Here is a 23381-nt window from a genome sequence, read left to right as displayed (position 1 = left end):
CCCATCGAGGACAGCTAGGCCCAGGAATTGCCAGAATGTTACCTGCTGCTGGTGAGGGGAGGGCTGCTTAGACATGACAATCCCAAAGAGGGGGAGAGGGGCTTGATGTTTAGCTTTGGTGGGTTCACTGTCACAATTCTATTTTTCAGTGATTGACATTGAAATGACTCTGTATGATTGGTTTGCTGAGGAATGCCGGATTTTGGGGCTGGCTGGCCTGGGATTAAACATTGACTCCAGATGGGGTTAAACATTGACTCAGCCAAAGATCTGCACATGGGAGCAGAGAATGGGCAGTAAACAGCAGTGATAGGCTGCTTCATCTGTCCGCTCTTATCTCGCTGGGCTGGCAAATGCTGCGTTCATAAGCGCCATCCGCAGCGAGGGACACCAGAATGCCAGGAGAGCAGGGGACGTCTGGGGAAGGAGCCCACAGCTTGGGCCTCCCCTTCTCTATGGGGTCAACCCAGGGACTTGGAGCATCCAGCTGATGACACCAGCCCGTAGGGTTGGACCTGCACAGGCGTCTATCCTTGGTCCTCTCCAGTCTTCCCTGAATGCACTGAAGGTGCAAATCGAAGTCTGTTGCCACCCGTGGAAGCACAATTCAAAAGATCCATCTGGAGAGTAGAGGCTTTGGGAAGTGGAAGAAACTTCCTAATGCTGGAGGACCCTGGTGCTTGACCGGTCTATGTCATTGCCTCATCGGGGCAACGTGGGCAAATCATGCCACTTCTCTGCCCTTGGTTCCTCCTCGATCAGCGGGAACCACTCTTTGTTCTGAGAGCCTAGGCTGCCCCATTCGTTTGAAGCTGAATCCTCAGCACCTACGTGATGCCAGCCCCTGCACATAATAAATATACTTAGTATTTGTAACAAATACACAGGGTAAGTGTAATTCGCCCCATTTTATACATGAGAAAACGAAGGTCCAAAGACCCTATGGAACTTGTCGAGGGTCCCCTGGGGCCAGCAGGTGCCAGGGCTTGGATATGAAACTGGCATTCTGGGTCCCGTGAGCTATCCCCAAGCCGGCCTGCCTCTCCATGCTGGCTACCGCCCAGCTGGTGTTGCTCCTTGGCAGCGGTGTGTGGGGTCGTGCCTCCTCAGTTAGAGCATACAGCCTTGGAGAACACGGATGCACACTTCTGGAATCTCCCTGGACCTCACCCAAACTGGTCATGGGCACTGTAGATGCTTGCAGTAGGCTCCAAAGTGGCCCCCCAAAGACACAGTCACCCCCCTGATCCCTGGAATCTGTAAATGTTACCTTATTTGGGAAAAGGGTCTTTGCAGATATGATTCAGTCTAGGGACTTGAGATGAGGAGGTCATCCTGGATTATCCGAATGGACCCTACACACCATCACAGGTGTCCTTGTAAAAGAGAGCAGAGAAACAGCTGAGGCCACACGCGGAAGGCAACGTGAGCACAAGAACAAGACTGGGGTGATACAGCCAGGAGCCAAAGGCTGCCCTGGGGATCCCACAGCAGCCGGAAGCTGGGGGAGGCGGGAGTGGGGAGCTTCTCCCCCAGAGCCTCCGGTGGGAGCACAGCTCTGTCCACCTTGATTCTGACTTTGGGTCTCCAGAACCGAGAACACGTTTCTGCGGTTTCAAGCGGCCGGAGCTACAGCGATGTGTTAGAGCAGCCCCGGGAATCAGAGGCCGTGCTCACCCGAGCCCAGACTCCCAGGACTGCAGAAGCCTTGAGGACCACGTGGCCCAGTCCTCCCATTTAGCAGAGGAAACAACTGCAGGCCTAGAGGAGGAAGCAACGTGGCCAAGGTCATTTGGCAAGTCAGAGGCAGAGCCCGAACCGGGACACGTGTGTTCCGAGCCCAGGCCAGTGCTCCTGCTGAGTCCCTTCAGACGAGAAGCCCTAGTTCTCATTATTGGTATATTCTTCTCGTGTTATTATTTCACGGGGGGGGGGGGGGTAAGTTTAAAGCACATGATGTGACGCGAGTTTCAGAAGGTGCGATTACTGCTCTCATCGTCGTTAGTGCTGAGCTGGGCCGTGGGCCCCTCCTGGCCAGTCCTTCCCCACGCAGGACAGGGAGGCAGGGGGGTTATGCTTTAGGGCCACCGAGTTCCTGATGGGGAAGCCACAGTGCCAGAGGGGAAGTTGGGGAGCTCCAATCACACCACCAGCATGTGGCTGAGCCCAAAATAAGATGCAGGGTTTCGACTTCCCGACTCTTCCCTAGGTTCTACTTCTGGTTTTCTCTTTGCCCAGAGCTGGATCGGTAGGCCAGGTGGGCTGTGCACACGTGTGTGTGTGCCTGACACGGTCTGCCAAGACAGTTTTGGGGACTCCTGGGAGCACGCACCGGGACGTGACCTATTCTCCCCAGTACAACACAAAGAACCAGGGGTGGCGGGGATCTGCAGTCTCCAAGGCAGCCAGAGAGGTGACCATTTCCTGGGAGTGCCTCCCCCCAGCCCTGCAAGCATTGACCACGTTTCAGCCCTAGCACCCAGGGGGCCTCCCGTGCCCCCTGCTCCAGTCCACCCGACGAGATCCGAGTCATCCTCTGCTTGGGAAAGTGAGTTAAGGAGAACCAAGAGAACAGCCGGCTACCTGCTGACTGGGTCTGGAAGGAGAGAAGTGCAAGAAGGGGGGCTTGTGGAAGGAGCTGCCACCTGGCAGGCCAGGCTTGCCCGAGCCCCGTGCCCCCACCACCCCCATCTCCCCTCCCACGTGCCCGCTGCTAGGGGCCCCGGAGATAGACTGCCCAGCCACTGCACACCCGGGTGCCCCCCAAGCCCCACAGTGGGGCCTTTCAGGGGTCGGGAGATGGACAGGGGTGGAGGTATCCCGAGTGGTTGGGAGGCACCAGAGCCAGGGACCTGCGCCTTGCTTGTCCTGCGAGCACGGCCAGGGGTCCACGGTCTTGGCCACTCGCGCTGCTGCTCCACTTACACGCAGACGGAGGCCAGGAGGAGCCAGGGGAGCGCGAGGCCTGCTGCACAGGACCCCCCACGGCATCGGGAGGGTACAGGCCAGCCCCAGGCCCCGGCATCCACCTGAAAGGCAACGGAGGCCTGGGAGATAGCAAAAGTCCTACCCGAAGGAGCCCAGAAGTAGGGACAAGGGCGGCACAGAGTGGACCACAGGGAGTCTCAGGATGAGCGGGGCCCAGGGCCACTGACCAGCAGTCCAAGTCCCATCTCAGAGCACAGGGCTGTTCGTGCCCCAGCAGGAAGCCAGGGTAGACCCGCGACAGAGCCGGGTCAGAATAATCGGACATTCCTTCTTAGAGCCCCGACAGTGACGTAGAGCCACCCCCTTGCCCCTGACCCACTCACCCCAGACTTAACAGAACCAGAGGAGAGAAGGGAGACGAAAGGGAAACTGAGTCCCAGTTGAGACTCAGCTTTAAATCGGGAGTCCGGTGACAACGACCCGGAGCTCATTGAACTGGACCGAGCTTGCCCGGGAGTGACTAAGGAATTTTATTTTCTTACATTAGTCAGATCGTGCGCTGAAGGGTCTGAAATCAAGCTCCGTGCTTGAAAATACAATTTCTAGTCCTGCCATCAGCTGTAGGGTTGCAGGTTAACATCCACTCCCGAGGGAGGGGTGAGCTAAAATAAGACCCGGGGCTCTGACCGCCTGTGTTTCTCTGGGACTCTATTTCTCCTTTCCTCCTTCCCCTTCTGGGCTGCGGCCCGTGGGCACTGGAGGGAGAGCCTGGGGCATCCTGCACAGGTAGGATGGGGCGGGACGGTGCGGGAGCTGGTGTGTGGCGAGGGGTGCGGGGGCACACGTGCGTGTGTGTTGGGGAGTGGGCTTCACTGGTGTGACATGGGGCTGCTAAGAGCATCTGGGGCACCTCTGGGAGGCCTAACCGGATCACATCGGGGAGACAACCGAGGACTCACTGACAGAGGGAAGGAGGATCCCCTCCACCCCCTGCCCCAGCTCGGGACACCAACACCGACTTTGCTGTGGCCCAGAGCCCGGGTCCCAAAGGGACTCTAAGGTCCACCATTTGCAGGCGAGCCCAGAAGCAGCCCGTCTCTAACCTGCATAGGGAGCGAAGTGGGAAGAGCCACAGTCCCACGCGTTCCCGGAAGCACTGAGGCTGGTAAAGTGGGGGGCTCTTCAGAAGATGTGTGAAGAGAAGACCTCCTCCGGGCGAAATACCCCAGGAAGTGGAGGGTTCCCGACTTGGTGGGGGGACATGAGGCCAGGGACTGCGAGCCATTCTGCCACCTGTGCCCCATCACCTGCACAGGAACCTCATACCACACCTGGACCAGGGGTTTACATCTAATATCTGGTTACACCCTCGACCTGCAGGTTTGGGATTACTATCCCATTTTTCAGTGAAAAAAAAAAAAAACATATATATAAAGGTGACTTGCCTAGGATCTTGCAGCTAGAAAAAGGCGGAATAGGCTCTTCATGCTTGATACTCTGTCTTGCATCCTGCAGTGATGGAGGGTTCCCTGGGAACGGCCTCCCCAAGGTCAAGGGGAGCAAATGGAACCAGTCAGAAAAGCCGAAAGGAAAGGAAAGCAAGGGATCTGTGAGAGTCACGTGGCCCTGGCCGGCCGCCAGGCCTCGGGGAGAGTGTCCCTTTAAGAGCCCAGGTGTGGGTGAAGCCCTGCACACAGTTTCAGTTTTGGCAGCACCATCCGGTGTCCTGCTGGCAACTTTGGGAAAGCCCCAGGCTGTGGACTGGCCAGTGGGCTGCGCCCCCCGAAACCGACTTGCCAGGAGAGGAGAAAGTGGCATAAAGTAAGTGTGGCTGCTCCGGGGTCTGCGAAGGGATGCATCTGGGAAGGGCCTGGGATGGTGGCTTAGGCAACCCTCGGCACTTTGGGGGGCCGCAGCCCGCGTGGCTGAGCGAGCGGTCGGGGAGCAGAGAGTCACCGCCCAGAGGTGAGCAAGGGCGCGCGTGTGCGTGGGACCCCCCACCCCTTCTCTGCAAAGTGTCAGCTGCCGGGAAGGAGGAATGCCCGTGGTCAGCATGTGTAGTCACTTCGTCCCCTGAATTCCTGACTAACTCCTCCGCAGTTCAACCTTGTGACCCTAAGCAAGTCACCCCATCGCTCTCGGAGCCTCAGTTCCTCCATCTGTAAAATGGGGATCCAAATAATACCTCTCACTCCGGTATGCGGGGTTCGCATGAGAAAATAGGTGTCACGTTGCTTTGTAACCTCCGGAGCAAAATGACAATTGTTGGGTGTTTTTCAAGTTAGCTCAGCTACCCCAGGACTCACTGAGCACCACAGAGACCTGGATAAGATATTGCATCCCACGTGCCCGGCGCGTAGCAGGTGCCCCTCTGGTCTTGGAGGCTTTCCACCTCTCCTTTCTGGGGAGGGCTCCTGCAGCCCCTGTTTCAGGGCCTCAGAGGGGCTCTGGGATCCTTTCCTGTTTGAACCTAGCTTTGTTCCAGTTGATTCCTGCATACGGAGGCATCATAGGCCCCATCATATCGCCCTGCCCTCGCTAGGGTGGGGGAAGGAGGTCCTCCCAGGGTGAGGTGGGTCGAGCCCCTCCCAGGCACATACAGCCTTCTGAGTCCGCTCTCCACCGGCCCCCGACTCTGCAGCCAGGAGGCCCCCCACCCTCCATGCTCCCCCCTTGCCCATCCCGACAGCATCCCCAGCCGGCCATGGGACCCTCAGCCCCAAGTGCAGCGGTTGCACAAGCTCCATTCCCAGCGCCCTCAGCTCCGCTTGGGCAACTGGCCCAGGCCTGGGACCACCAGAACTGCGGGTGCCATGGCTCTCCCCCTTCACTAGGGGAATGGTGGGTTCTTGAGCTTCTGGAGAGGAGATGTGCCCGTCCATGGGTTAGGGTAGAAGGCAGCCGTCTGCTCCCCCAGAGCCAGCTGTGGATTCTTCATCCATCCAGCCTTCTCCTTGGCCCTGGACGTGGTGATGTAACAGAAAGAGCAATGAACCAGGAGTCAGGAGAGCCACTAGCTCTGTGACCATTGCCGGCCTCTTATCACCTCTAGACCTCTGTGGCTTTATTTTATCGATAGTGTGAAGACCACAAATTCCATGTAGTGAAGTCACGCACCCCAAGCTTTCACAGCTTCACCTCATTCCCACCTGAAACAAATCTAGGAGGTAGGCAAGGCAGGTGTCACAATCCCATCTATAGTTGAAGAAACTAATCCTCCATGGGTGAATGGGTGACTGTGAGTGGTATAAGTTCACCCAGCAAGGAGGTGACATTTTGGTATAACCATTTTGCCATGGTCATGGGGACCTTTTGACATCATGTTAAAAAAAAAAAAAAAAAAAAGACAAAATACCCAACTTAAAAAAAAAAAAAGTAATATTAGCCGTGCATGTACTTGACGGAGACCTTCCTCAGATATGTCTTGCCCTGTCTCTGGGTGGGCTGGGGCTGGGATCCCAAAGTCCCTGGCATTGACCACGTAGGAAGAAGTTTTGGAGGCGATGAGTCCAGTTACAGGAAACAAACATAGCATGCCTCACACGTGGTAGGGGCTACATAAATAGCAGCTATTATTATCTTTTAGGAAGAAATTTCCCTGTTGGCACCTACCTCTGGGTTTAAGTGTCTCTTCACAGGAACTATCTTTCCTGTGAAAAGTGAAGAGGAGAGACCCGGACTAACTTTTCTAAGAGTGGCTTTCTAGCTCCCTCCTCTCCTGAGCGCTTCTTCTCCATTTCAAGACAGCATCGCCTCTACTCTTGGTCCAGAGTACCTGAATTTGAATCCCATGGCAGTCACCTACCAGCTTTGTAACTCTGGGCAGGTTTTTCACTCTGCCTCAATTGTCTCATCAGTGAAAGGGGTTTGCCCATTTCATTCTCTCTCCTTAGGAGGGAGAATAAGTGAGGGAAACAAGGGTGAAGCACGTGAAAATAACTCCATATATGCTAGCTATAATTATATCTCCCGTTTCGAACCTACTCTCCTCTTTCAGACCATGCTGGTCCAATCAGAGTAGCTCACCCCCAGTCCTCAAAGGACACCCACTGAACAGACTTCTATTGTCTTCTCACTCTAGAACAGGGAAAGGAGAAGACCGTGTTGATTTTAGGAGGGAGATGGGAAAGGAACTAACATTTTTTAAGCCGACACCATACTAAGGACTTTGCATATGCTGTTTCATTTAATCCTTATAATGATTCTCTATACCCGGTATAATTGTCTCCAGTTTACAAATGAGGGCTTGAGGCTCACGGAGTTGAAATATCCTGCCCCCAAATCACACAGCCCCCAAGTGAGAGAGCTGTTAACCAAGCCGTGGAGCTAATGCTGTGTGCCACGCTCACGTGCACAGCAACCGTGAAAGTCAAGTGCACAGACCCCCACTCCCTTGTGCTTAAGAGTGATTGTAACCTCCTACAATTGAAGGGCACTTCATGCTATTTAAAGCACTTCCATATGCATATCCCATTATCCCCTCCATATTCCCGCATCCCGCAGAAACCTTTCTCTCTAAAAGATTCAAGAGACCGTGATGCTCATTTTACAGATGAAGGATTTGAGCCAGCATATTTTGCCCAAGTGATACAGCTCTCCTGGGGGCTGTGACAGCTCTCAGGACCTCTGAGTTCTCGTCCATCCTCTAAGCTCCTCTTCATGCAACTCTGCCTTGCATGCCCCAAACCAAGAAGGCATTTGGCAAAGTGAAAGAAATCAGCCCTGACTTTACCCTTCCCACAGACAGGATGGGGATGTAACCATTTCCAATCCTATTTGACTTTGCTGAGCAGCTGGTCGTTGCCAGATGCTCTCATGCAGGCCCCTCAGGGTTGTAGAGGTCGATCTCCGTTGGCCCTGGCTTCCAGGAGCAGGAGCAGACGAGAGAAGTATCTACACATCAGGATGGGATGGAATCAAGAACAGAGTTCTAAATTTTTGCAGAAAGATCGTCTGGAATTCTACGAAGCTTAATCCCAGGGCTTTATGGAGCTGGTATTTCAAATGCTTAATGTATGCTTAAACTTTGCATAAATGCAGGCCACTTTAGACAGGGACCGGACTAGAAAGTCTTGGATCTTTCTAGCTCATACATTCTTCAGGCCCCTTGACTGTTCTCTCTCTATTTTCTTGCCTTCTAGAATTCTTATTCCCTTCCCCCAACATTGCCTTTACTTGGAGAGTCTCCCACACTCTAGGACTTCTATAAATCACATAAACTCTCCTAAGCTCCTATCTGTCATTTCAAGCCTGAGGCCCTTCCAAACCACACAGACTGCTGTCTCTCCCTTAGTGACAATGCAGTTTCTGGGATCACTCTAGTATATGCTCTGCTCCTGCACCCAAGGGAGATAGAAGGGATAGTCCCAAATGGACTCAGGCAGTGCCTCTCCTAGAAGTAGGCAGGCACCTCTCAGTCCAGGCCAAGGAAAGCCCCATCCCCAGCCAGGCCAGTCACTCCCCACTCCTCTGAGCTCCAAACTTCTTGCTCCTCCAAGCTCACACTCACAGGAAGTCACCAGAAACTGCCAACTTGGCTTCAGTCTCTGTAGTACACGCTTTCTGTCCTCCCTCAAGCCTGTGGGGCTGTAAGAACCTTGACTGACCCTCTGCTCTGTACCAAACAGATGAAAAGCTCAGAGTGGCTAAAGGCCATGTGGTCCACCAGCAGCCATGCTAAGCCCTAGTCCAGGAGATCCCTCTCCCTCTGAATAAAAATGGAAACTATAGATTCGATGGACAAAGTTTTGGATCCCAAGCTAGTAGAGCTGAAGTTCAGTCACTCTAATAATGGAAGGGGAATCAGCTAGATTAGTTTTTTAAGGTAACAAATTCTGTTCTCCAGCATAGCTTACAACTCTGTCCCAATCCACAATTGTGTAGACATGTTATAAATATGTCAGAGATAGTAACTTGGGAACACGAGAATGATTTACAATATCCCATCTAGCTGGGAAAAAAGAACAACTCCGGTTATGAGGACAAGAAAAAGTGCCTCCATGCATGATACCCTAGCCTATGTAGATTCCCCAAAGGACAGGTCCCTCTGCTCATCTAAGTAACCCAATTCTGCTGTGAGTCTTGGGGCCAAAAATCTCTCCAACCTTTAGTTCTTCCATCTACAACATGAAGATAATTATATCTACCTCTTGGGTTGCTGTGATGATGGATGAAGTCATAAAAGAAAAGCAATTAGCAAAGCCAAATGGTGCCATAGTAGGTGCCCAATAAATTTTATGCTCTTTCCTTAAGCAAATTATTTAAACCAGCTCCAACCACCATGGACCCTGGGACATGAATTTCCCAGGTTTGAGAGAAAATTCTGGTTTGGAGAGGAAGGGATCTCTAATGATACTCAAGTCCCAGGGTCCTTTCAGAGAAACAGAGAAACTATGCTTCAAGTTTGACTTTGAACAGAGTCCTGAGAGTGGGGGCGCCCTCGCCCTCCCATCATCTCCCCTGTGATTATACTGTGTTCCTCACCAAAGTCATTCTCTGCCTGCTTTGCCTTCCCAGCTGTGCACACCTGATGCTCTTGTCCCTGGCCTGAGGCTGTGCAAAGGGTTATGGGTCCGTGTGCGTATCCTCTCCCCAGGTGGACATTCCCAGCCATTTAATCAGGTCACAAATGGAGGAAGCCTGGGCCAGAAGTTGTGGCCTGCCCCCCACTTGGGAAAAGCAGGCATCTGCCTCTCAATAACTGCAAGCAAATCACTTTTATCAATCCAGAGGAGGTACTGCATCCCTCAGCTCAGCCCATGGGAAGACCTATTCTTGTCTCAGAGAAATATTAAGGAGCTTGCTTATCTAAAGGTGAGAAGAGGAACCAGAACTAAGGAAAGCACTGCTGGCTTGACTCTTAAAATCAAGTGGCATTTTGTCATTGCCCTCAAGGCCAGTGCAAACTGCAGGTGGTAATTTCCCTGGGTCTCTGCAGCCGGCCCATTCCAAGCCTTCCAGAGGAGACAGACTTCTCAGCCTTCTGACATCTGGTCCCACCTGGAAGTCTCTCTCATGGTGACCCGTAGTGTCCCCTCAGATGGTTTCCCTAGCCAGCATCTCCCGAGTGTATCCAGTTTGGAGCTGATGCTGGCATTTGGCTAAGAACCTACCCTAGAAGTTAATCATTGGCCTCGAATGAAAGGTCCGGGGCAATTAACTAGAATCAAGAAAACGTCAGGCTGCCACCTGACACCCATATCTGTGCCCTCCTTCCCTAACCCACACTCCTTATTCTTCCAAAGAACTGGAGAAACAGAATGCCTTTATCTGCACAAGGAAATAAAAAGGTTCCTTGCTGGGGAATTCCCCCACGGAAAAGAAATAACCAAGACAAACAGCTCTATTGCCTTTGGCTCAAGCAAATGAAGGGAGTCTCTGGGGGCGGGAGCAGGGGTGAGGGTGGTAAGGGAAGCTGGGAGATCACTCCCTGAGCTTCCTAGTGCTTAGAGCTTCCTTATCTTTATAGGTCCTCATTACTGCCCCGTGCTTGTTGACATGGTTTTCTCCCTTAATGCTCTCATTGTCAAGTCCACTCCAAGGTTAAAGCCTACTGAAGTCCGTGGGAAAGTGGCGTTCCTCTGTCCCCCTCTTTCCTCCTCTGGGCTGCAGTGAGGCCGATCCCTGGGACCCTCAGACTGCACCCCCTGCCCCAGCTGAAACAGAGAGATGGGGCCACTTGTGGCTATAACCATTCATCCAGTGAGCTATTCCTGAGATCTTACAGATCTTGCCTAGGACCATGCCTCCCAGATGGGGACATAGGAAAAATGGCATCTGTGTCCTTACCCCAAAAGGAACGTGCAGCTTAGTTGAGAAGACAAATATCGACACATAACTATTAAGGAATAAAAAGCACTGTGGGATAATGGGACTTGGAAGTGTAATGGGAAAGGTGGAGCCATTCATTCTTTCAAAAGGATTTATGTCAGTTACTGGAGGTACAACACCAAACAGGTGTTACAGGAACTCGACGGCCTAATTGGCCTTGGAAAATACAAGATTGTCATCTTTTGTATTGTTGTCTTTCAGCTTCCCACAAAGAAGTTGACCTGAGTGGCACAGCCCCCTCAGGAGCCACTAGCGATGAGGCCCCTCTTCCTCGCCTGCCTGCTGGCTGTCTTTCCAGGTGCGTCTTTCAGGCCCTGGCCCATCCCTCCAGGACCCAGTTCCCTGGGAACACTGAAATCATGCCTATACCCAGAGATGTCACTCTCAAAACTTGCACTCCCTTGAGGAGGAGTCACACAGACGATGCAGAAAGGTCACGTCTCAAAAAAACCCACAATGACCAAGTGTTGGGGGTCTGGAACAGGAATGGCAATTCCTCATTTCAAGGCCAGGAGTCTTCACCAGGTCTTCCCCAGGAGGGCGGGAAAAAAGACCTTGACCTCGAACCAGACATCCCTATAAGTTGCTCTGGGGTTTTGAGGAAATGACTTATCCTTCTTGGCTGTCAATATTTTAATCTGGGGAAAAAAAAAGAGAAAAGAATCTACAAAATGTTTTTGGGAATATAGAAAATAGGGACCCCTGAGTGGCTCAATGGTTGAGCATCTGCCTTAGCTCAGGGCGTGATCCCGGGTTCCTGGAATCGAGTCCCATATCGGGCTTCCTGCAGGGGGCCTGCTTCCCCCTCTGCCTATGCCTCTGCCTCTTTCTCTGTGTGTCTGAAAGAAAGAAAGAATGAAAGAAAGAAAGAAAGAAAGAAAGAAAGAAAGAAAGAAAGAAAGAAAAGAAAGGAAGGAAGGAAGGAAGGAAGGAAGGAAGGAAGGAAGGAAGGAAGGAAGGAAGGAAGGAAGGAAGAAAAAAGAGCAAATGCAATGGGGTAGTCCCCACAAAGTGCCCCTTTTTTAATGAACAAGGATATCACTAAATAAGTTTGCTGTTCCATTGTCCTTAAAATGGTGATCTTTAATGTGTTACAGTTAGAGTTTAATAATGATTAATCAACCATTTTACCCAATTGCAGCAAATCATGTAGCGTTGTCTAGTAGCAGTTGTCCCACTGTAGAACACAGCAAATAATCCACAGAAGGCACATGTGCTGGGGGGAATATTCATCTCCTGGGGCAGGCTATCTGGATCTTTTCAGTAGGCTTTACCTCCCAGGGCCTCAGAAAACCTCTGTCTTTTGTCCCCACAGTGGTCTCCACGAAGAGTCCCATATTCGGTCCCCAGGAAGTGAACATTGTGGAAGGTGGCTCAGCATCCATCACATGCTACTATCCAGCCACCTCTGTCAACCGGCATACCCGGAAGTACTGGTGCCGGCAGGGAGCCAAGGGCCGCTGCACAACCCTCATCTCTTCGGACGGCTACGTCTCCAAGGACTACGAGGGCAGAGCCAACATCACCAACTTCCCAGACAGCAGCACATTTGTGATGAACATTGACCACCTCACCCAGAATGACTCTGGGCGCTATAAGTGTGGTCTGGGCATTAACAGCCGAGGCTTGTCCTTTGATGTGAGCCTGGATGTCAGCAAGGGTAAGAATCCAGGTTCCCTGGACTCCTCTGGAAGAGTGAGAGGGACTCATCTCAGTTGCAATGGGAGGGCTTGAGGAAGAATTTCCTGAGAGGGAAGAGTGTCTGGCACGGGGTAGGGAAGGCTGTGAGTTCTTTTCCCAGAGGCAAGGACTCTTCATAATAGAACCTGGAAATGAGACAGATGGGACCTCCTTGGGGGTGATGGGTACACTTTCTAGGTCTTCAAGGCCTATAACATCGTAGGGTTTTACCAAGGCAGTAGCTTAGAAGAGCATCAGGAGGACAAGTTCTCTCACTGTGTTTGCTGTAGGTGTGGCAAGAGGTCTTTGAGCTGAGGGAGACAGAAAAGGCAGGGAGAGATTTATAGGGATCCTCAAATTCCTGCCATTAGTGCACCCTTCAGATTAAGACCTTAGGTCACCAGAAGGCTTCTTACGAAATGCATTTTTTAAAAACCTGGTACCCATTAGGCCATCAACACCCTCAGCATAAATTAAATGATCAGTTCCTAAGGAGTGGTCCACTGAACAAGCCTATTCTAGTTGAGGAAAAAGAAAAATAGGAAGATCTTTCTGACAAGTGTTCAACAACACAGGGCATTTTAGATAATCAAGGGAAATTAAGAGAGAAAGAGGTCTTAAGAGAAGAAAATTGGAAGGATTCTCAAAGATATGTTTTATTCCTTTGGGATATGCCCAGTGTTATCTGTGAACTGAATAAAGAGTTCATTCAGGTGGTCATGGAGAGTCATAAAAAGGAAGAATTTTAAGAGCTGAGGAGAGCTTGGAATTGACCCTATACAGGATGCTTGGAAGAACGCTGGGGACAATGAATATACAGCATCTGATTAAACACTTTAAGTGGCAGAAATTCATTACTTTACAAAGCAGCTCATTCCATGTCTGGATGGTTGTAAATTTTAGAAATTTCTATCACAATGTACTGAAATCCATCACCCTATATGAACATCCATTCTGTGTAATTTCAACACACATTAATTTGGGCACCTACTTTGTATTAGCATCATGCCTGGCACTGCAGGGGAGTCAAACTTGTGTAAAGCGTGTCTTTGCTCTCAAGGGACTGCCAGACTGTGGGGAACATAATTAACTATATGCGAGATCAGATTGTAATAAGAGATACAAATATAAGTGTCATGAGAGCCCAGAGGAAGAAGAGACTAGTGTCAGCTTGTGGGGGGGCTTCACGGAGGAGACAGCAATAAGGCTGGGTCTTGGAAGACATATTCTGACAGTGTCCCTCTGGGAAGGAGGGCAATGAAGGTGATAGGCACACCCAGACCCCCACTGGGAATACTGAGCTGCCCTGTGTTGCAAGAAAGTGAAATCACCCCTTATCTTGCAGGTCCTGGGCCCCTAGGTGACACTGAAGTCTACACAGCTGACTTGGGTGGCACAGTGACCATCAACTGCCCTTTCAAGCCTGAGAATTCTGAGAAGAAGAAGTCTGTGTGTAAGAAGACAGACAAGGGCTGTGTCACAGTCATTGACTCCACTGGAGAAGTCAACTCTGACTATGGTGGCAGAATAGAGCTCGAAATTATGGGCACCGACCAATTAACGTTCAGCTTCATTATCAAGCAAGTCCAGCTCAGTGATGCTGGGAGGTACGTCTGCCAGATTGGGGAAGATACCATTGGTGAGAAGAGCAACGTTGACCTCCAAGTGCTGAAGCCTGAGCCTAACCTGCTTTATGGAGATCTGAGGGGCTCCGTGATCTTTGACTGTGCCCTGGGCTCCGACGTGGAAAATATGGCCAAATTTCTGTGCCGGATGAGCAATGAGGAAGCCTGCGATGTGGTCATCAACACCCTGGGGAAGAAGGATCGGTCTTTTGAGGGCAGGATCCTGCTCATTCCCAAGAACAAGCGCTCCTTCAGCGTGCATATCACCAACCTGAGGAAAGAGGATGCAGGGAACTACCTGTGTGGTGCCCATTCTGATGGCGAGCCTCAAAAAGGCTCACCCATCCAGGCCTGGCAACTCTTTGTCAATGAAGGTGAGACCTGAGACGGGGAGGGGAAGAGGGGAGTCAGCCCAGCAGGTGGGTGCCTGGCTCACACCCTGTGAGTCTATCCAATATCCAACAGTCGCCAATGTCATCTGCTCCCCATCGAGCCTTAAACTACATGCTATGTGGACAGCTGGACAGGAGAGCAAGAAAACACAGTCTCAGCCTTGCATTATTTACTAATTCTTCTCTGTCAAAGGTCTTTTGATGGCTGTCCCTGATTAATGAGAAGGAAAGGGACACTCCTCATTGAGGCAAGGCTGCAGGTTGTTTGGGGCTCAGAGAGCCACTATGAGGACTTAGCATGGAATCCCAGTGCCATGGCAGAGCTTGCAAGGGCCACCTGTCCCTTCTCCCTGTCTTTTGAGCAGGATGGCACCTCATCCCTCACATTCGAATGGGAGAAAGGTTGGCTTATCTTGGTCTTAGCGCTCTCCCAGGAAGGCAATGCCCCAGCCTCTAACTTTCCCTTTCAACATCTCACAGGGGTATTTGTTATTCCACCACCTGGCCTACTCAGCTCTAGTTTGGCAAGCCAGCAAGGTGGTGAAGTCATTGGATCCCTGCTGCCCTCACCTGGGAGCACCCTGCATAGTTACCCTCATGAGAAACAGCAAACCAGTACTTGCAGTTGATTGTCACTTGTGACTTTTTGCTTAAGGGGCTCCCATTCCTTGCTCGTCACTTGTATATCTAGCTTGATCCTCACCACATTCCTCAGCATCTTCAGTCATCCAGTGCTCCCACCGGATGTCAGCTTTAGTTTTTTGGAGAATGGCCATCTTTTTTTCTGAGATGGCCCTCGGGGTCTTCAGCAAGTAAAGCTTCTGTGCTACACAGTTTATATTTTAAATCGCACCAAATCCTAAATGTATTTTCTTAATTTGGAGAAAAACCATCTGGTCATTGTTACGGGATGAGCTAATAAACAGCCAAAAACTTAGATAGAGAGAGATTTTATAAGAAGCCCAAAGAGAAGAACTGATGGTCTCTCCTTAAACTCCTCCCATTCTCTGCACAGAATAAGGTGGGGAGAGGAAACAAGAGACCCAGACGAGTGAAGGTCACTGGAGTCTGGTTGCACGTCTCCAGCTCCAGGCTCTGTGACATTAGGAAATTCCTTCTCATTTTCTGAGCAGAATGAGGCAAATAATCGACCCCTGACTCTCCACCCTCGCAGAGACCATGGGGGGGAGGCGGCCTATACCATGTTGGTAATGTTCCATTCCATCTCTGCCTGTACTCCTAGAGACCGTAATTCCTCCTAGCCCCTCTGTGGTGAAAGGTGTGGTCGGAGGCTCTGTGGCGGTGTTCTGTCCCTACAAGCCTAAGGAAACAAACAGCCTGAAGTACTGGTGTCGCTGGGAAGACACTCAAAATGGTCTCTGCCGATCTCTGGTGGAGAGTGATGGGGGGGTTACGGAGCAGTACGAGGGCAGGCTCGCACTGCATGAAGAGCCAGGCAATGGCACCTACACGGTCATCCTCAACCAGCTCACCGCCAACGATGCTGGCTTCTACTGGTGTCTGACCAACGGCGATACTCACTGGAGGTCCATGGTGAAGCTCCAGGTCGTCGAAGGTAAGAGCTGAACTGGGCCAAGGGAAGGGGGGTGGGCAGCCCTAGGACCTACCAGTCAGAAGTGACATCTCCCTCAACCACCTTCTTCCCATCTCACTGATGGGACAGACCTCAGGAGAGGGCCCACCTGTCGACATATGTTTTCATGACTGTAACAGGTACCCTTTCCCGTGCACACCCCGCGCTCTCCGAACTACCACATGTTGCACCTTTTATTATCAAAAACATTGGCCTCTTTTACAGTATATGTGCCACCAGCTGAAGCAGAGTACAGCTCTTTGTATTGAGTCTAGAAGAGAAGAACAAGGAAAGCAAACTGAGGTCAATGTGCGAGAGTCTAGATTAGTGTGTTAGTCTGGATTAATGCATGAGGGTCATCAATAATAATTATTATGTGGGCACATAATTACATTCTTTATGCATCCAGTATAATGTATTTATTTATAATGCTATCCAGAGAGGAAATAGGCCATGGACAAAGGTCCCCGCCATACCCACTTTCCTGCAGTATCACCAATGCCAACTTGTGTGCCTATCTCTTTCTCCTCCCTGCTCTAGGAGAACCGAGCCTCAAGGTGCCCAACAATGTCACTGCTTTGGTAGGAGAGACTTTGAAGCTCCCCTGCCACTTCCCATGCAAATATTACTCCTATGAGAAATACTGGTGCAAATGGAGTAACAAAGATTGCAAAATCCTGCCCAGCCAAGGCGAAGGGCCCAGCGACGCCTTTGTGAACTGTGACCAGAATAGCCAGATCGTTTCTCTGTCTTTGGACCCAGTCTCCAAGGAGGATGAAGGCTGGTACTGGTGTGGAGTGAAGAACGGCCTCCGATACGGAGAGACCATGGCTGTCTACGTGGCAGTCAAGGAGAAGGTAAAAGGTAAGTCTCTGAAGACAAGATGGTCTGTGCTCCCCAGGACACCAGAGCAGCCTCCTACCTACCAGCTATTCTAACGGAGGTGGCTCCCAGGTTTGGCTACAAGAAACTGGAAGCAGGGGGAGACTTATCCTTTATCTAGTCTCATTTACCCTATATAAGGAGCATCTGAAATAAACGTACAAACCAAAAAAAAAAAAAAAATGGGTTTGCCGTACAACCTCAGCTTCAAGACAAATCCAATGGTTGCCCCTTCAAGCTATTTTGAAGCCCTTTCTATAAAAGAAATCTTCTACACAGTGGAATTTCAAAGTCATTATCCCATGCACTATACTCTGCCAAAGCCTACTCTCAAAAAAGGGCCAGATATATTCATGTATAAGATCTGATGAGAAAATTAAGGCAACTTCTTCTAGCATGTTTGCATTTTAAGGCTCTTTTTAATACGTCGCATGAAATGTTTTATCCCTATAGGGTATGATTAGTCCCTCTAGAAATCCTACTGTGTCTGGGTCCCACTGGTCTGGTTCACCGAGGGGCCCATTGCCAAGCTACCAGCAGGGGGCAGCATGACTGCACTCAGCCCTGCCATCAGGAGACCCGGGGGCAGGATTTCAAAAACAGAAAAATCAAAAAACAAAACAAAACAAAACAAAACAAAAACAAAAACAGAAAAATCTCCGTGTCTCCAAATGATGGGTCAGCCCTTAGGCAGAGCCGGATCTATGCCGTGGAGCCTTATAGACGGAAGTGAATTTGGTGCGAATGGGACAGAGGCCATCTGTTTCTAGTTCTCCTGGACTCTAAGAGCCTCGAGACCTCACCCTGGCGCGGTGATTGCTAATGAAATCCCTCTCCTCGGATTCCCTAACCTCAAGGAGTGAAAACAGAGAAAGAACAATAATCCAGCCCCCCCTGTCTTTTTCCAGGGTCCCAAGATGTCAGCCAGGTGAATGCTGCTCCTGGTGAGGAGGCGGTAGAGTCAAATGTCCGGAAGGTTGAGAGCAAAGTCGTTCAGAATCCCAGGCTTTTGGTGGACAACGTAGCAGTGGAGACTGGAGACGCTGCTGGTGGGAACAGAGCATCCGTAGACACCAGCAGGTGAGAGAGAACCTCCCAGGGGAGGGGGGCCTGAGGTTGGGCCGTGGGGACCACAGAGGAGAGCCTGTGTGCCTCTCACTGGTGGGGCAGCCCTCACTGCCTTGGTGTGTGCGCAGGAGGGGCCGGTGGTGCTCTCTACCCTTCTCCTGCGGCCTAGGTGGTGTCCACCGTTCAGTTCAATTTCCCAGGCCTGAGACGCAGAGAAGGCCCAGTCCCCACCTTTGCCATGTCTGGAAAGTCTCCTTTCAAGAGGAGAGCTGGGTGCTGTATCAAGAGGAGGGAACGGAAGCTAGTGGGACCCAACCTGCTGGCACATCCTGGGACCCCAGGCTTCCCTTCCAGTGACTAACTCAGTCCCTTTTCCAGCTCCGCAGGACAAAGCGGGACCTCCAAAGTGCTTCTCTCCACCCTGGTGCCCCTGGGCCTGGTGCTGGCAGTGGGGGCCGTGGTAGTGGCGGTGCTCAGAGCGCGGCATAGGAAGAATGTTGGTGAGTACCCGGGATGCCCTTGCCCCACCCTCCATCTCCAGTCCTGAGCCTTTGGGCCTCACCGGGGTGCTTAGCTGCCTTCATGCGTGGGGCTGCCACGGTCCCTGAGAAAGCGTTCTGGGAAAGTGGGGTGGGCAAAGATGAGCTCGTACTCGAAATTCACATGAAGCGCTGCTCTCTCTGGAAGGCCACCTGTAATGGCTCAGGGCCCACGTTCAGAGGCCAGGAGGAGGAACTCAGGATGCAGGGGGAATGACGCTTCTGGCCTACTTTGAGAACTGGCTGGCCGTGTGACTTCGGGTATCCCCACTTCATGCCTCAGTTTCCCCAGGACTTGGGGTAATAATAGTAATAAGTGCCTCACAGGGCTGATGCAAGGACAGAAGGAAGCACTATGCTTTGAAAGGTCAGGGGTTGTTGGGGTGCCTGGGTGATTCAGTCGGTTGTGCATCTGACTCTTGGTTTCAGCTCGGGTCATGATCTCAGGGTCATGGGGTTGAGCCCCACATTGGGCATCGCTCTTGGCTTCTCTCCCTTTCTCTCACTTTTCCTCTGCCCCATCGCCTTCCCATGCTCTCTCTCTCAATAAATAAGTAAATAAATATATCTTTAAAAAAAAATAAAGAAAAGAGAAAGAAAGGTCAGGGGTTGTTGAGTCTTGATTCTCCGTGAGAAGGGAAGGGTGAAGGAGACTCTGATCATTTCCATTCTGCTCTGGGTCGGAGTCAGAGATGAGAGACCTGCCGTGCTGCCCCCTCCAGCTATGCTGCGGGGCTCCCTCAGAGGCAGCACATCCTGCCCGCCTATGTCCTCTGTCCCTCCGCCAACTCCTCTTTCTCCTGGACAGACCGGATTTCGATTAGAAGCTACAGGACCGACATTAGCATGTCAGACTTTGAGAACTCCAGGGATTTTGGTGCCAATGACAACATGGGAGCCTCTCAAGTCATTCAGGAGACAACTCTCGAAGGACATGATGGTAGGTCTCTCACTCAGGGGAATGCCTGACCACACCCCTCCCTGGGAGAGCAAGAGTTAGACCTGACCCTGCCTCTGGGGTGGGAATATAAGGCCAGTGAAGGCTAATCTCCCCACCTTGCTCCTCAGAGTGCAGTGCTGCCACCACCACCACCGAGAAGACCATGGAGTCTGAAGAACCCAAGAAGGCAAAACGAGTAAGAGTGAGGAGGAGGAGGGAGGCCTCATTGTGTGACAAGGAAGTGCAACATGAGGGACAGCAGTTAGACTTCAGAAGAAACTACCTCAACGTGGGTGGGAGCTGATGTCAGAATAGGGAAGGTAGTGGAAATCGTGCTCGGGAGAACTTTTGGAGGACAAGATGTGTCTTATTGCTTGTGGCACCTGTGTGGCTGAGGCAGGGGGAGGGGGTGAGCTGATGGGCTGCGAACACGTGGGAGGCAGCGAGGCTGAGGGTTAAGAAGAAAGTGCATAGACGCTTGCAGACACAGGGTGGGAAAGGTCAAATGTCAAATGCTGGTGATTAGGTGGATCCTTCTCCTGGGCTGCGGAGGGAACGGGTGCACTTGACGCCACCCAGCCTCCCTTGAGCATTTGCTCAGGACCAGCCTTCTGCTTGGGTTTGAAAGACATTTGCTGGCACTGGGCAATTTGGTAGTCACCAGAAGCCCTTCCCCGCCCCAACCAAGTGCCATATAACTCGCAATCCTACCAGAAGTGACTCCTGGCACTGGGTCACATATCACCCTCCTCCTACCCCCTGTGCCTCCTTAATCCCAGGGTGTTAATGCTTGCTATCATATCCACTCTCCCTGGAAGCAGCAGAGCCCCCCAAATCTGGAACAAGTAGGGGATTAAGCTGGTCCTGGAGATGGCTTTCCCCTCCAGCTCTGTGTCGTTGCCAAGCTCCATCTCGGAGCAGGTGGTAAAAGAAAAACATGAACCAATGTGGCTAACACCAGTCTAGAGCACCTCGCTTGTGGACTGTGTGGGCAGAGCTTCCGGGGACAGGCCCAAGCAACAGAGGTGGTTCCACTCTACGTGTCAGAAGACGGTAGTGAGACAAGGGGAGATATTTTTAGAAACTGTAACTTTCCGCTTCTCAAAATTAGTCCTTGGTGAGCACGGAGAACTAGAATGAGAGCAATAGGGCAACACAGGCTTGGAGTGCTTAGGCCAAGATTACGGATGCAGGATATTTAGTGCCTACCCTCCCTCCCACCCCCACCCCCTGAGCCAGTGTCCCAAACACTGACTCCTGTCCTGTTGCCCCCTTAGTCCTCCAAGGAGGAAGCCGACATGGCCTACACCGCCTTCTTGCTCCAGACCAACAACATGGCTGCCGACGTCCAGGAGGGCCACGGGGAAGCCTAGGCGCCCGCCAGCTGCTCTGTCCTCTCCCACCACTCATGACAATCGCCTTCAGAATCATATTGATCCTCAGGGGACCTCAGCTCCAGGGGGCTTCACTGCACTCACACTCCACTTTCCTACCTGCGCTCAGAGGATTTGCTGGTCCCTACTCAGTTAGTACTCAAACCTGGCCTAACTGTTCCTGGTGGGGTTGAGGGGTCCAGAGGGGTTCCCTCTGCAGCTTCTTTTACCAAGAGAACCCAAGATATAGGAGAATTAAGATCTTAGAGGCACCTTTCAGAAAAAAGAGATCACATGGGTGGGGAGCTAAGTTCAGAAAGAAGGCTTTTCTGCACATTTCTAATGGGATCCTCAACGGGATTGTCCTCTCCACTCCACCCTTCCTTCTCTCCATCTCCCCCTCCCTTCCATCTTCTCTTCTTTCCTCCCTTCCATCTTTTCCTTCTTTCTCTTCTTTTTCCTTCAAATACATATTTGGATACGCACTAGAATCAAGGTGCTCTTCTAGACACTGGGACACAGACCACAGACCCAGCCAACAGCCTTTAGGTAAACACCACTGAATCCTCGGAAGCTGCAGTTCTTCTCAGTATAGTTATACTCACCAAGGCCTGAAATCCTCACCAGGGACACTCACCTCCGCCCATAGTGGGAGAAATCATAACCTGTCTGGAGTCCTAGGGCCTGAGGGATCATGTAACATGGGCATACACACAAGGAATCATAAACACATATGCTAACCACTTCACAGCAGACAAAATTGAGGTCCTGAGAGGTGGAGAGGTTTGCTCGAAGGTACCATGTATCATAAACTAGTGTCAAAACCAGGGGTGGCGTCTCCTGTCCTCTTGGCCAGGAATCTCTCTACAAGAGCCCCTGCACTCCTGATGGAGGCAGAGTTTTAGAATAATGAGGAGGAAGAGGAAGAGAAAAACATAATGGAGACTGGTCTTTCACATGCCCTACTCCCCCCCCCCCCCCCCCCCCCCCCCCGGGGAGGAGGACTCTTTTCCCTTTCTGTCACTCAGATGACCCAAAAGAGTGTTTGGCCACTCTTTTATACACTTACGTGGATAAGCCACTTATGTGAAGCCACTTATGCCAAGAGTTTCCAAGCAAAGGGAAGGAAAGGAGGTGTTTGATGATGCCAGGGAGGGGCTGATCTCCAAAGAGCTAAGGTTTAAGGTCTTTTCCCCTCTGAGCTCTGTACTTCCACCAGCACCTACCAGCTGACAGTTGCTTACAAATCAAAAATGTGACTTCATTGATAATTAAAGACCGTGATTGCCACCAAGAAGGCTCAGACTGCATTTGTCCCCATACCTTCCATTTCCCAGACAACCCCTTCAGAGTATTTTGCTTTGGTCCCACTTTTAGGCCCCCCATGCTGTGGCCCTTAGTCAAAGTTCCCCCCACCTCCAATGCTGGGCTGAGGGAGGCTAGCAGACTGCCTACAACTGGGACCAAGATGATCTTCAATAAAAGAAGTGTTTGGGGTCTCCACCAATGGTCAGGACCTTAAAGTTCTGTGTTACAGAATGTAATACACCAAAAGCAAATGTAACTGTGCTTCTCTTTGGCATTAAAAAAAAAAAAAATCTTTGCTAAGCATCCATGGAATACTTGACCTTGAATCTCATAACTTCCTGGGGTACCCTCCCAGATGGAGAGGCTATTAATAAAAAATCAAGTAACCAAATGAGTCAACTCCCTCCATAGAAATATTAACTAGAAGCTAGTTAAATGATAACCAAGCTTTTAGAACAGTTGACCCAAAGTGTCTTGGGGAACAGCAATTACATAAAGGACCCCCATGTCCGCAAGGCCATTCCTAGGTTCTGGCACTGCACCTTGTCATGTCCTGTAAGCCCCAACCCCGTGCCAGACTCATCCTCAGGGCTTCTGTACATGAGAATTCCCTCTGGGAGAAAGTTCTTTCCAGGCTTCTATCCTGCCTGATGTGGGGCAGAAACTTTACTTCCACATTGATCTCGAACATACTGCCTCTGACACGCTGTGCTTCTAAGCCTGCCCCTGACAAGACTCAGATATCAGATTCCTCCTTGTTCCCCCCTCCTGCTCTACCAACTGCAGTTCCTGGGCTTGATTCCCGGACCATGACCTCATTCAGAGCCTTCGGCTCCACCCCGACCCAGAGAGGTGGTCGTCAGAAATGTTTATTTCTCTGTTCTCTGTAATGGCGATAGACCATCATTCCATATAATAATGGACCATCATTCCAGAAGAACAAAACTACAAGGTCCATCAGAACCTATCACTCCTTTCTCCCCTGGAAGCTGCTCCCCGACCTGCAAAGCGTCATGCCTGGGGCAGAAGTATTAAGATGCAGCGCCCGTATTAGTGCCAATAACCCACAAGCCAATCCTGAGCTCACATAGCCTATCCCAGTCCCTAGAATCAAAGGCCAAGAAATGCCACTAAAGCCATAGACAATCTTACATGATTCTGAATTGATATTATAAATAGGTGATAGCAGTGTAATCACATACTACCCCAAGTCCACCTTAAA

General features: G+C 51.2%; 1 protein-coding gene across 1 annotated transcript; it reads left to right on the top strand.

Moving 5' to 3' along the window:
* The first annotated feature begins 4588 nt into the window (after positions 1-4588).
* Positions 4589-22148, top strand: PIGR (polymeric immunoglobulin receptor). The gene is made up of 11 exons (XM_025429745.3): positions 4589-4749; positions 10960-11056; positions 12074-12418; positions 13784-14437; positions 15699-16031; positions 16590-16913; positions 17840-18011; positions 18378-18499; positions 19347-19478; positions 19607-19674; positions 20756-22148. The coding sequence occupies exons 2-11, from the start codon at positions 11014-11016 to the stop codon at positions 20849-20851; spliced, it is 2289 nt and encodes a 762-aa protein (XP_025285530.2). The 5' UTR covers positions 4589-4749; positions 10960-11013; the 3' UTR covers positions 20852-22148.
* Positions 22149-23381: the final 1233 nt, after the last annotated feature.

The sequence above is a fragment of the Canis lupus genome, chromosome 7 (genome assembly GCF_003254725.2).
Source record: "Canis lupus dingo isolate Sandy chromosome 7, ASM325472v2, whole genome shotgun sequence".
NCBI lineage: Eukaryota > Metazoa > Chordata > Mammalia > Carnivora > Canidae > Canis > Canis lupus.
This window is presented reverse-complemented; position numbering and strand designations above follow the sequence as displayed.

Excerpts from the sequence above, each read along its gene's own strand:
- PIGR (XM_025429745.3), top strand. The coding sequence starts at position 11,014 with ATGAGGCCCCTCTTCCTCGCCTGCCTGCTGGCTGTCTTTCCAG. Across the intron at positions 11,057-12,073 it reads CCTGCTGGCTGTCTTTCCAG|TGGTCTCCACGAAGAGTCCC; the intron begins GTGCGTCTTTCA and ends TTGTCCCCACAG. Across the intron at positions 12,419-13,783 it reads GAGCCTGGATGTCAGCAAGG|GTCCTGGGCCCCTAGGTGAC; the intron begins GTAAGAATCCAG and ends CTTATCTTGCAG.